A 14,550-nucleotide genomic window follows, 5' to 3' on the forward strand; every position below is an offset into this window, starting at 1 on the left:
AGACAGTCCTTCAGATACAGAGCCATGGCCTTTACTTTCCCGCTCTAACTGAGTGTTGGCAACCATAATACCATCCCCGTTATAAGATTAGTTCATTAAATCAGGGTGCTCTCCTGGGAGATGATGAGAATGTTTCCACTCTACCAGAGGCATCAAGCTGCAGGCATCAGTGAGATCGTCTTTCCAAAGCGATTCCTGAATTGACTTTGGGGTCCTTATTTGTCTAAGCCCCTTATGTGGCTTAGGTTACAACACCATAAGGAAGTTGGTTTAGCCCTCATCCAGTCATGCTTGCGGGTAGCACCTTCCGGGCTTACATTGCGCACGTCTCTTATTCTTCACTACGGACCCACACGATGCTCTGATCTCACTCAGGAATCACAGCCATCTCAGGAGTTCAGTGCATGTTCTTCGCATAGCCTCCACATCCAATGTGTGTGAGTGTGTGTGTGTGTGTCTGTCTGGATCTGGAGGATGTACACATTTGTATGTGTGCATTTGCGTGATTTGCGTGGAGGTCAGGAGTCCCATTCAGTGTCTTCCTCATAACTTCTCTGTGTTTTACGGCAAGCTCTCTCACGGCACCTAGAGCCCACTGATTGGCTAAACTGACTGGCTAGGGAGCTCCTGGGCTCCACTTATCTCTGCCTTTTCTAGGCCTGGGGTTTCAGTTATGCATTCTAGGACCTGGCTTCTGTGTGGAGTCTAGGGATCCACACTAAGGAGCTCATAAACACACACCAAGGAGATGGCCTGCTGAGTTATCTTCTTGGCCTTCCTCTGTCTGATTTTTACCATAGAAATGGAAACTAGGCAGTCTGTGCACAGTTTAACAGATAAGTGTCTGAGCCCGGTACAGAACTCAGGTCTATCTTAAGCCACAGGGTGATCTACCACGTTTGTTGCCTGACATAATCTTCTCAAATGTTGGTATGGCTGGAATATTCTTTGGAGTGTCCAAATAAATATTAAAGCATATGCAAATTCCAAAAAATGAGATAAGTGTGAGATGAGGGAAGCTATGATAGCATCACTATTCCACCAGTTTCTAACTCTGGGATCGAATACCATACAGCTCACCTTTCTGAACCTCTTTTCATCTAGACAGAAAAGAGCAAATATCTAGCCTCTGCATCTGTGAGACCAGATGTGCCCAGGGGCCCTCCCAGAGCCTGGCTGAGCCCCATGCCTCAAAACTCACTCTCAAACCCATGGCTTTGTCCTTAGAACTTACCAAAGATGTTGGCTTCTACCAGGCAGACTGAACTCAGCAAAGCAAAGACCCACAGGACCAGGGCCATCTTTCTGCCCACTCCTGGGGCAAAGGGCTCGGAGCAATGTCCTGCCTCAGTGCCCTCATCGGGGAAACTTTATAGCGCAGAGGCGAGCACTGCTCTTAAGTTCAAGGACACTTGACTGGGCAGCACACACCTTGTTTTCTCTGCCAGTCATGGGAACTCCCTCTACCTGAGTCTGCTTCCCCTAAGGATACTCAAGTAGTCAGTAGGGTGACCACTCCAGGTTTTGGGGACAAGAAATGGGAGGGTGACACTAAAATCACTCTTTGTGGGGCAATGCCAAGTTCTGTACCCTTGGGGGTTGGATTGTACCACTGAGAAGGCTAAAATATCTCCTCCTCCTCCTGACTCCCTCATTGCCTCCTCCCTCCCTCCTTCCCTCCCTCCTTCCTCCCTCTCTCTCTCTATTCCTTCTTTCCTTCTTTCCTTCCTTCTTTCCTTCCTTCCTTCTATCCTTTCTTCCATCCTCCAGTATTGCTTTAGAGCCAAACATTCATAGAAACAATTTTAGAAAACGAAGCCATTGGCAGAAAACAGGAAAGTTCTGCCCTCCTTAATGTTGAATGCGAGAGCTGTACTGAAGGAAGCCAAGGCTGTCTCACATACTCTCACAAGCACGAGCACACATGCCTATGCACGCACCTCTCTTTAGTCCTTCTGTAACTTTTCTGGGTCTAAACCCCGCCAAGGTAGCAGAGGCAGAAATGGGACTCTTCCACACATAAGGCCCACGTGTCCTTGTAGTTTCTCTCAGTATTAACTTGCCCCTTCCCCAGCTGCCCCTGCATAGCCTATGAAAACAAGCCTTATTCCTGAGCCCCAAGCTCCTTCTTAGAAACAAAGTTGAGCAGATGGTGGCCATGCATGCCTACTTGTCTGCAGGGTCTCTTCAAAAGAACAAATAAAGAATTGAGGAGTATGGCTCATCCATGCTATTACCATTGTTGTCATTATTTTCTCAATGTGCAAAGGGCATCACTGTGATGTCATTGTGTAATGGCCAAACACACAGGACAGCCCAACAAGGCAGATGGCAGAGGGCAGTGAGTGACCTCTTACTAGAGGACTGGAGGAGGAGGAGCTTGTCAGAATCTGAAGAACAGTGTCTGTAGCAACAGAAAGGAGAGCTGGGGGCAAGAGGACATGCTTCCACTGGGCAGAAACCAAGGGCAAACTCTCTGTACCAAATGTAAGGCAAGGAGGGAGGCTGCAGAGACCAGGCAGGTTAGCTATGGTTTAGTCTTAGACGTAAGTACATACATATGGTGGCTGTGTTAGCTGTCTCGGGCTGCCATCACAGAGAATCATGGAAGCCTACACAGTGGGCATGCCTCTTTTTGGACTTCTGGGGGCTGGAAGACTGAGAGGAAGGTGCCATGGTTAGTTTCTGAGGCTCCTCTCTGTGGTTTATGGGTCACTGGCCAATCTCTTCATGTGGTATTTTCCCTCGATATGCCTGGGTCCTAATCTCTCCTGAAGATACCAGTCACTTTAGGCTGGGGACTACCTTTAAGAGCCTTATTTTAATTTAGTTACTGTGTCAAGATCCTGTCTCCAAATATAACTGTACTGAGCTGCAGAAATTCATACACAAAAAATAGGAATTTAGAGTTGGGGTGCACAAATCATCTCCAAACACCTAAATATGTTTCATTCATGATACAAACTGAGTGTGGGGTTAAGACAGGTAAGAAACTCTGCCCCTCGTCACCTTCCTGGGTATCTGCACTTTTATGGTTTCTCTATCACTCCCTAGCCTCCATCCAGGCCTCTCCTCAGAGCTCAGCTCCCCTCTCCCTGGATGCTTCGCAGACTGTGTAGTCCAAATACTTCCCACATTGGTTTTGTTATGACTGCCAGTCTGAGATCCTAATCTTCTCTCTTCACAACGAACATTCTTCAACTTCCAGCAGGCAGCCTCCCATTCCCTGCACCCTCACTTATCTGCGTCTTTGGATCCCCACAGCTCTAGACTAGCAAGTCAGGAGAGCTCCTGCCTCAAGTTCATGGGGTCTCCTTCACCAGCTGCAGGGGCAGTTCTAGAAAATGTCAGAAAATTCAACCCCAGCTGCCAGGCATGGAGACTCACTCCCAGGTGCTCCAAAAAGATAAGTGCAGGGAGTCTGTCACCCCGAAAAGTTGGAAGGAGAATACCTAACTAAGAGGTTTCCAGCAAAGATGATTCAAGGGGCTGTGTTGCGCATCATGAAGGGAACCCAGGAGGAAGAAGTCTGCATGCCCAACCCCTACTGCCCACGCTGTAAGGGCCCTGGTGACCCCGTGCTCTGGAAGCCACCAGCGCCTTTCCTGTTAAGTAGCCCTGAGCATCCCAGCATCTCCCATCTGCAGATTGTTCAAAGCAGATGTGTCTTAGACATTCGAAGGTGGTAGTGACGAGGTTTGTCACAGACCCGCTGTTCTTCCTGCCTTGCACCTTGGCCCAGGTTAGCCAAGGCAGGGGCTGAGTGCTTAGTCACTGTACCTGGCTCTGACTCTGGGAAGCAATGGAGTGTAGGTGACAGGGCCGGATCCTTGCTGGGGTGTCTTTGCTCCGTTGGATTTGGTGCTTTAGTGCCTTTAGGCATGACCCGTGAAGCAGGGTGAAGAGGGCTCTGGGGAGAACAGTTACTCTATGTCCAGACTCACTTGAGAGACCTCTGAAGTGGGTAGTGTGAACTCAGCACTGGGAAGAGCAGTGTGAGTTTTAATCTACATCAGAGCTGCCCAACCTCCCCAGAAGACAGCTTCTCTCTACCCAGGCAACAGAGCGGAGCAGGGCCTTCAGTACTGAGTATTGAAAATCACCATGACTCAGCTCTTCACTTCCGCTGTACCTTTACCCATGGAGACCCACAACACGGCTTCCATGGTAACTCCACGAGCTCCCATTTCAAGCTTAGACCTTCATCACGCTGGTGGAGGGCCCCCTTTTCACTCACTGGTTCAGGCACTCTGTTCTAAATGCAGTGCCTCAGCCTGTCTCCTCCTTTCCCTAACACAGGACCTCTGCACATAATTAGACATGCAGAAGATTTGTTAAGAACGCAATCCTTCGATATTACAAAGGGAGCTTCACACACCTCTACTTCTGAATCCACCAATGACGGTAACTCTCCTAGGGACCTACTTTGTAGCCCTCTCTTCCCAGCTTCAGTTATCCACAGTATTGGTACTGCTGGACCCTATGCTCCCTCTAGGGACAGCTTCTACCTCTTTTCCACACACCCACCCAGTGACTCAAAGCCACATCCTCCTTTTTCTTGGATCACCTGGACAATAAAAAAAAATAGTACTTAATTTCTATATCCAAAAAGATAGGGTTGAAATATTTTTCCCTACGCCCCCTAAGAGTGGCTGAAACTGTGGGCATCACCTGTGAGCAAACATAAGAGAACAGTGAAAATGGAGGGACTAAGGAAAGACTAGCTAGCCTCAGGAGCAGAGGAGTGCGTGTTAGCAAACCACCGGGTTTTCATTTCAATCTCACATGTAAAGCTTGCAAACCATAAACGCCATTGAGCATAGATAAAACCCAAACAACCAATCGGAAAAGCACCCCAAAGCAAGATCCCAGGAAACTGGGCCGGCCGGGCACAATAGAAACTCTTAGAAAATAACTTCCGGTCCATAGCAGCCACTGCAGGAAAACTCCACTCAGTCACCTGTGAGCCAATTAAGGCCAAGCAAGGAGCCAGGATGTCCGCCCCGCTGAGAAGTCAGGAGACCCCTCCCCCTGACAAACCTCAAACTAAAACTCAAAGAAATTAGAGAGCTGCAGAAATGTCTTGGCACTAGAACCCTGGCAGCTCATAAAACTTCCTGTAACTCCAGCCCTAGATACGCTCTCCTGGCCTCCCCTGGCACCAGCATGAATGTGTACACACCCACACACAGGTTTACACATGTACACATAACTAGAAATAAAAGTAAACCTTTTTTTAATGTTTTATGATTTATTGTGTGGGGATGAACACAATGGCTAGCAATGGACATTTTCTAGAAGTAAAACTTCAGGCAGATTTAAATTGACAGGGTTTGCTTGAATGAAGAATGAAATATGGCTCAGGCAGCACTCAGAACAAGAAGAGGGCCAGAGAGCCATGCCTATTAGCATAGGAGGTTCTACTGACTGGTTTTATGTCATCTTGATACACGCTACAGTAATCTGAGAGGCGGGAACCCCAACTGAGAAAGTGCCTCCCTGGTAACTTGGGCTGTAGGCAAGCCTGTAAGGCATTTTCTTTTCTTTTTCCCCCTGTTTTTATTAACTAAATATTTTCATTTATTTTACATCTGATGTAGGGATAAGTCCCGCCCCTTAGGGGGCGTGTTCGCCTCGGGCTAATGTTGGCCTATAAATTTGGCAAGCATGCTCCCAGCCATCCCTTCTTCTGCTCTTCCTGGTCTCCGCGGAACGGTGGTTCTGTAAGTCTATTTCGCCATTAAAGCTGTCTATATAGTTTTACAATCTGTCTGCATTCGTTTACACCGTTACAATCTGACTGCAGTTTTCCCTCCCTCCTCTCCTTCCATCCCCCCTTCCTTCCAGATCTCTGAATAGATGAATATCAGTAAAACTGAATTTCCCAAATGGATTCACTAATGAATTCTACTAAACATTAAGAAAGAAATAAGATGAACTTTAAAGTTTTCCAAAAAAATAGTGAAGTGAATATTTCATCTGACAAAAATAAGCATTATCCTGTTATTAAGACCAAACATGTAGGAAAAAACCTATTTCTCATTTTTATAGATGCATTGTTCTTAGTCACATAGTATAAAAGCAATATATAAAAACTAGATTACATATAATAACCAAGTTGAGTAGATTCTCAGAGTGCAAAGTTGGTTTAACTTCGAAAAGTATTACAACCTAAAACACACCATGATGAAAGACAAATACATATGACCATTTATCTAAGAATTAAGATAAGCATAGACAGGTTTTTTAAACCAACACCATAATAGCCCAACCACACACACACACACAAAAAATCTAACTTTCATAAAAGCTCTCCAAAGTAAGAGTTGGGAGTAACTTCTTAAATCCAAGTTTTAAAAAGACACATACCCAAACTTATGGCGAGTACCACATTCAGTGGTGCAAGACTAAACGCTTTGCCAGGAAGAGATAATCCAAGGACGTCTGCTCTTACCATCATCATCCATAACTGGGTATTTTTTGCCCATGCTAAGTCTCTAGTTGCACACACATTGGTAAGATGGAAATGTAGCATGTGTAAATCTAACGGATCACGCAGACGTCCAATGATTAATGAGCACTTTCATCAGGGTTACAGGGTTCATCTCAGTGTCATTTCTCACTCGTAGTAGTGAAGTCTCTGAAAACAAAATTAAGAGAATAACTTCAAACATAATATAATCAAGAATAAACAGCAGCATTGGTTACTCTATCACTATGAGATGTATACATGTCCAAATAATCAAATTTTATTATGCAGATAATACAGCATCATAAGGCAGATTTCTCTTTGCTTGTTGATTTTTTTCTGGATCTTTTTATCGTTAGATGAATATTTACCTGCAAAGACAAGAACAGAACCCTGCCCCAATGCTTATGAGGTTTTCTTACCACCTGTATGATTGTCATCTCTGTGGATGAGCTGTCATTTTTCTTTCTCAAGAGGATTCTCTTTTTCAAACCGAATCTTTATCGATTTTGATGGTATCCATAGCTAGCTTTTCTTCTTCTGTGGAAACTAGAATGAAACCCCTTCCCCAACATAGCACATCTCCTGGTTTCCATTGTGAGGTCAGCACATCCTTGAAATATACTGGCTGATTTAATTCAGAAGTTTTTTTTTCTATTATCCAATATCTCTCTGCTGTCATTGATTCTTTTCTCATTAGCATTAAGAAAACACAAGGTAAATAAAGCATTATGCAATCTATTTCTGGAGGTATTTTCCATCCCCTTCTGTTTGTTTAGCATATCCTTTATAGCTCGACTTGATCTTTCTATAACTGCCTGACCTGTAGGATTGTTTGGTATACAGGATTGCATACCTGTGATATGCTTTATATTATAATAAGCAAAAACTGTTTTATTGTCTTAGATACATATGCTGGACCATTGTCTGTCTTTATTTGTGTAGGTATACCCATGATGGCCATAACTTCTAATAAATTCATGATAACTGAATCAGCCTTTTCTGAGCTCAAGGCAGAAAACCTGAGTAAGTGTCAATGGTGTGGTGTACATATTTTTAATTTTCCAAATTCTGTTAAGTGGAACACATTCATCTGCCAGATCTCTCCTTTGAGTACCCTTTGGGTTACTCCCTGTAGGTAATGGTGTTTGGCTATACAAAGAGCAAGTAGGACATCTCTTTATAATCTTTATAATCACCTTAGAGAGCTTGTTTCCATGTAATAGAAAACTCTTTCTTTAAACCTTTGCTATTGACATGATATTTATTATGAAATTCTGAGGCCTTCAGCACACTTCCAATCAATAATCGATAAATTTCTGCATTAGTCAGATGTGTGTTATCTATATGGGACAACTTATTCCTGATTATATCTTGAACCTGTATGAACAATGAAGTCAATTCTGTATCATCTAGTATAAATTCAGCAGTTTCAATATGCAAGACAACTCTCTGCATATTGCAAATCAGTAACTATATTGAGAGATTCTTTAAAATTCCTTAGTACCATGAGAATAACATATAATTCTGCCTTTGGGACAGAAGTATAAGGACTTTGTTCCACCTTACTTAATTCTTCTCATTTGTAACCTGCCTTTCCTGATTTATTTGCATCTGTATAAAATGTGTGGGCTCCAGTTATTGGTGCATCACATACAATTCGGGGATGAATCCAAATAGTTCTCTTTATAAGGTTAATTCTATAATTTTGGGATAATTGCTATTAATTTTTCCAAAAAATTAACACAAGCTCTTTGCCAAGGTTCATTGTCATCCCATAATTTTTTTAATTTCATCGTCAGTAAAAGGAACTATAATCTCTGCTGGGTCTATACCTGCTAGTTGACAAAGTCTCAATTTTCCTTTTATAATTAATTCAGAGACTTTTTCCACATAAGTTTTTAATTTTTTACTTTGTTTATGTGATTAAAAGATCCATTCTAAGACAATATCTTCCCTTTGCATAAAAATTCCTGTAGGGGAAATTCTGGAAGGCAATTAAGATTTGGATTCACGGGGGCTGGAGAGATGGCTCAGCGGTTAAGAGCATTGCCTGCTCTTCCAAAGGTCCTGAGTTCAATTCCCAGCAACCACATGGTGGCTCACAACCATCTGAAATGAGGTCTGGAGCCCTCTTCTGGCCTTCAGGCATACACGCAGAAAGAATATTGTATACATAGTAAATAAATAAATAAATATTAAAAAAAAGATTTGGATTCACCCTGTCTACTTGTACCTCCTGTAATTTCTCTTCAGTGACCACCAATTCTTTTTCCACTTCAGCTGTTAATTCTCTGGGACTATTTAAGTCTTTGTCACTATCTAAGGTTTTGTTTAAATGAACTGTTAGATCAGGTATTATCCCAACATCTGGTCATAGACTGGAAATATCTCCTAACAATCTTTGAAAGTCATTAAGAGTCCACAATCAGTCTCTCCTAATTTGGGACTTTTGTGTTCTAATTTTCTGTAAACCCATTTTGTAACCTAGGTAATTGACAGAATCTCCTCTTTTCATTTTTTTCAGGAGCAATTTGTAATCCCCATTTAGGCAAAACTTTTTTTTTTTTTTTTGCTTCTTCAAACATTCTTTCTAAAGTATCTGCATTTGAGTCAGATAACAAAATGTCACATGTAATGGTACATTACAGAGTTAGGAAATTTCTTGCATATTATTTCCAATGGCTGATTTACAAAGTATTGGCACAGGGTGGAACTATTAACATTCTCTGTGGAAGGATAGTTCACTGGTATATCCTAGTAGGCTGAGAATTATTATAAGTAGGCACTGTGAAAGAAAATTTTTCTTGATCCTTTTCTTGTAAAAGTATAATAAAGAAACAACCCTTTAAATCAATGACTATAAGAGGCCATCCTTTTGGTAATAGAGAAGGCAGAGGACTTCAGGACTGTAGAGGGCCCATAGGTTGAATAACCTTGTTGACAGCTCTTAGATATGTCACCATTCTCCATTTTTCAGAATTATTTTAACAACAAATACAGGAAAATTCCGAGGGCTGGTTGATTCTTCAATATGATGAGCATCTACTTGCTCCTGTATCAGCTGTTCTAAAGTTAACAATTTTAAAGTCAAGGCTGTTAATACCTCTGAAGGTTTGCTAGTTGCTTTGTGTTCTTGTACTGCCTGAATAGCTTATGACCTTTGTTTATAATATTTTATAATATCCTTCCCAGAAACATGAGTTTTTGGAACTGCAGGAATGTTAACCTGCGTATTCCATTTCTGCAATTTCCTATGGTACATAAAGTACTGAAGTGTTTTGTCCAAAGTGTTTTGTTCCTTTAGGACTTTCAGAGTTTCATGTCTACCCTAAGGTCTTTTGACACATTTTGAACTAACTTTTGTGTAAGGTAAGCAATATACAGTTTTGTTCATTTACATATGGCTATACAGTTTCCCAGCACACTCTCTCTCTGTCTCTCTCTCTCTCTGTCTCTCTCTGTCTCTCTCTCTCTCTCTCTCTGTATATATATATATATATATATATATGTGTGTGTGTGTGTGTGTGTACATATATATATATATTCATGAAGAGGGTACATGTTTTTCATTGTGTGCTCTTGACATTATTGTCAAAGACTAGGTGTCTATAGCTGTGATTTTAGTTCTAGGTCCTCTCTTTTATTCCATTAATCTACATGTTTGCTTCTCTGACAGTACCATACTGCTTTTATTATGATAACTCTATAATATATTTGGAATTAGGTATTGTAACAACTTCAGAATTGTTCTTTTTTTCTAAGAAATACCTTAGTCACTGGGAACTTTGTAAAAAATTTTTTATGAATCTATTTTTGTTAAGAATGCTATCCAGATTTTATGGGGGTTGCAATGAGTCTGTAGATAATATTTGGTATTATAGTCCTTGTTTTCCTCCTCTTCCTCCTCCTCCTATTCTTCATTGTTAATTCTGCCAATCCTTGAGCATGGGAGGTCTTTCATTTTTCTAGTGACTTCTTTGATTTTCTTTATTAGTGTCTTAAATATTCATTCTAAGACTGTCTGTATATTCCCAGGTATTTTTAAATTTCTTATTTGTGAACATGTATAGAAGCATATGCCAAAGTGTGTGTGTGTGTGTGTGCTTCCTGTTTTGATTTCCTAGTTTGGGATTATTTATCCTTTGTGTTTTCTTGGGCATAGTTAACATCTTCAGGTTTGATTTCCTTCTATCAGCTTCTGTAAGGCTGGATTTGTGGACAGATGTTGCTTAAATTTGCTTTATTCTAAAATTTCTTATTTGCTGCATATAGTACTCTGTGACATCATCTGTGGTCTCTTAAAGTCTTTAGAACATTTATTTAGACCCTTCTGGATTTTAGAATCTCCATTGCAAAGACAGGAGTTATTCTAATAATTCCGTCTTTATATGTTATTTGGTCTTTTCCTTTGGTTTTTAATATTTTTCTTATTTTTAGTGTTTGATTAGTATGTGTTGAAGGCACTTTCCTTTCTGGTTCAGTCTATTTGGTATTCTGTATGCTTCTTGTAACTTGATAGGCATCTCCTACTTTAGATTAGGATAATTTTCTTCTATAATTTTGTTGAAAAAAATTGTTTCTTTTTTCTCCTTCCTCTATTTGTATTATTCTTAGATTTAGTCTTTTCACAGAGTCTCAGATGTACCAGGAAACATTTTCTTTGATCTTGGCATGGGATAAGAGGAGGGAGGTAAAACTGCAGCAAGGGAAATTGTAGTCAGGATGTAAAATAAATTAAGTATATAAATTTTAAAAATAAATATATATGTAAAAACATTTACATAGATTCTATTGATTTTATTTCCACTTTTTAGGTCCTAAACTGTTTTACTCATTTCCTTCTTCTGTTTGTGTTTTCATAGATTTTTAATGGATTTATTAATTTCCTCTTTAAAAACCTCTAACATATTTATAAAAGTTATTTTGGACTCCTTGCCTCGTGTTTTGTCTATATTGCATTGCACAAAGCCTACTGTAGTATGTTTGCTGTTTTGTTTGGGTATTTTTAATCTTCTTTTCTTTTTTTTTTTAGTTTGCTTGATTTTAATTTTTTCTCTTTCTGAGAGAGGGAGAGGGAAAGAACAACATGAAGTTGGCTGTGTAAGAAGGTGGGAAGGTTCCAGGAAATGTTTGGGCAGAGGAAAGAATATGACCAAAATATATCTTGTGGAGGAAAAAAACAAGTTTTGTGGATTTGAATGTAGTACATTTGTGTCCTAGAATGTGGTGTGTTTTGTGGAATATTCCATGAGTTGCTGAGGATCATTTGTGCACTCTCAACTACTGAATGAATATTCTGTTTTTATCTGTTTGTACAGTTTAATTCTCAATTTTAGTTCATGTGACTTAGCTAGATAAATGGGAATGCTGAAGTCAACTACCATTATTGTATGGCATCCACTTCATCATTTACGGTCAGTTTTGTTTTATAAAATTGTGAACTCAATATCCAGGGAATATGTATTTCCTTGTCATATCTTCTTCACAAATTGTTCTAGTAATATAGAATGACTCTCTTCATCTTAGTTTTGAAATTAAATCTATTATTACATATCCAAAGTTATTCCAGGCCTTTCCCCTCACCTATTTACTTGATAGCTGTTTCCATCCCTTGACTACCAGGTTGTGAGTTTATTTACATGAGGTATATGTCTTGAGAACAATAAATAATTGGATTTTTATTGTTTCTTTCTTTGGAATAGTAATTTTATTTCCTTTATATTCAGAAGTTAGGGCATTATATATGTTAAATGTATTTTATTTTTTATTTTTTATATAATTATAAATAATTATTCTCTGAAACTATTATAAATGTATACAATGTATCTCAATTATACACCCCTCAATTCCCCTCCAACTACCCTAAGGACCTCTTATTACATCCCCCTCCCTATTGTCTTTTTATTTATTTATTTTTGTACCCACTAAGCCCAGTTAGTGCTGCCCATATGAACACAGGCAAGGGGCCATCTACTGAGAAATGAGGAATTTACCAGTGCTCAAATCCCTCAAGCAATGTAATTCTCCCTCACTCTGCAGTCATCAACTGACAATAGTTTCTTAGCCTTTGGAGACCCTCTTCAATCCATGCTAGAATTTTTAACTGGCCTGATCATATTATGTAGGTATTACATAGGAAAATACAGCTATTGCCAGTTCACATGCAACAGCTATGTTATTTCCAGAAGACAACTGGTGTTGTCAGTGTTCAAGTCTTGTTTAGGTAGCCATACTATTGAGAATTCATGCATGTGGCATCCCTATTAAAAACAGAAGATAAACTTAGCATACTTCTTGATCTTGCTTCTTAAAATCTGTCTTCTTCCTTTTGCACGATGTTCCCTGAGCCTATGTGTGTAGCAAACTGTGGCTGGGCACCACATTGTCAGCTATTCTCCACAATTTGACCAATTGTGGCTTACTGTAATGGCCGCTGTCTGCTGAGTCAAGAAGTTGTTTTGATGAGAGGAGAGAGCTACACTTATCAGTGATTATAAGGATAACAAAGAATAAAGATAGAATTAGGAATTAAACTGTCTTAGAAAAGTGACAGTGCCTCATTCTCCTCTCAAGATCAGTGATCTCACTAGTCACATAGTTGACTAAAGTACCAGGCAGGATTTCTTTCCTTTTGAGTTGCCTTAAGTCCAACTACACAGTTGTCTGTTACTGCCAAGAAATGTCCACTATAGTAGCTTTAGGGATATCTTGCTTGATAGTTACTACTATGGTTTGTGGGCACTGTAGCTGGGTAGGATTAATAATTATTTTTTACTCATCTGACTTGAAAGGTAGTCCAGAAGAAGGAGGTTTTCAATATTATCTTGTACGTTTGAGATATTATGTTCTAGAGAGGTTTTCCTTTGACCATGTCTCAATTCTCTTGTATTGGAATGCTCACTTTTTCTCTATGTGTGAAAGTTTTGATTATAATTCCATAAAATTGGTTCTATATGCCTTTTTAAAAAATCTCAGTTTAGTCTTCTATTCCATATATATTCTGAAGTTTGGTTCCTTGAGCATTTCCCAGAGTTCTTGGATCTTGTAGTCATGCTTGTTTCTTTTTGCTATTGATGTTTGGGTGTATTATTCCTTTGAACCTGACCTCCGGTCCGGATATTCTTTCTCTGTTTGGTTGAGCATATTGACATTTTGTTTTATATTTGTTTTTCATTTTTAACATTTTAGTTTTTCTTAAAACTTCTTTGCTAAGAGGAAAAGGGAGTGGGGTAGAAGGGAAATAAAAACAAGCAAGGGATGAATAAATGAATAGAAAATATTTTCCAGTAATAAGAAAGCTTGAAAACAAAGTTACATAAATGTGAGAAGGAAAACATAAAACCAATACAGAATAGCTTCTTTTTTTAAAAATTTATTTATTTATTAAGGATTTCTGCCTCCTCCCCGCCACTGCCTCCCATTTCCCTCCCCCTCTCCCAATCAAGTCACCCTCCCTCATCTGCTCTAAGAGCAATCAGGGTTCCTTGACCTGTGGGAAGCCCAAGGACCGCCCACCTCTATCCAGGTCTAGTAAGGTGAGCATCCAAACTGCCTAGGCTCCCCCAAAGCCAGTACGTGCAGTAGGATCAAAAACCCACTGCGATTGTTCTTGAGTGCCCATTCTTCCTCATTGTCCGCTATGTTCAGCTAGTCCAAATTTATCCCATGCTTTTTAAGATAAAGTTGCCGGGCAGTGGTGGTACATGCCTTTAACCTCAGCACTTGGGAGGCAGGGGCAGGCAGATCTTCAATTTCAAGGCCAGCCTGGTCTACATAGTGAGTTCCAGGACAGTCAGGGCTATACAGAGAAACCCTGTTTCAAAATCCGCCCCCCCCAAAAAAGATAAAGTCAAAATCATAATGTATAATAAAAAGAAGGGTGGTAGTGGCAACCAGAGCAAAAAGAGAGAGAGAGAGAGAGAGAGAGAGAGAGAGAGAGAGAGAGAGAGAGAGAGAGAAAGAAAATAGGATTGGCCAATAATAAAAAGTACATCAACAAAATCAGATAAATTTATGAAAAGACATAAAATTAGAACAAGTTTTTCTTTTTACTATGGTAAGGTAAAAGCTGCTAAAAG

At 40.0% G+C, this 14,550-nt stretch overlaps 1 protein-coding gene across 1 annotated transcript in view; it reads right to left on the minus strand.

The window, feature by feature from the left end:
* The window catches only part of Tg (thyroglobulin), a 182,859-nt gene extending 181,558 nt beyond the window's left edge, over positions 1-1,301 (minus strand). Inside the window, exon 1 of the mRNA XM_075960884.1 lies at positions 1,235-1,301. Coding sequence (XP_075816999.1) covers positions 1,235-1,301 — 67 coding nt within the window. The remainder of the gene's footprint in view (positions 1-1,234) is intronic.
* Between the last annotated feature and the right edge of the window lie 13,249 nt (positions 1,302-14,550).

Source organism: Microtus pennsylvanicus, chromosome 2 (genome assembly GCF_037038515.1).
Source record: "Microtus pennsylvanicus isolate mMicPen1 chromosome 2, mMicPen1.hap1, whole genome shotgun sequence".
Taxonomy (NCBI): Eukaryota; Metazoa; Chordata; class Mammalia; order Rodentia; family Cricetidae; genus Microtus; species Microtus pennsylvanicus.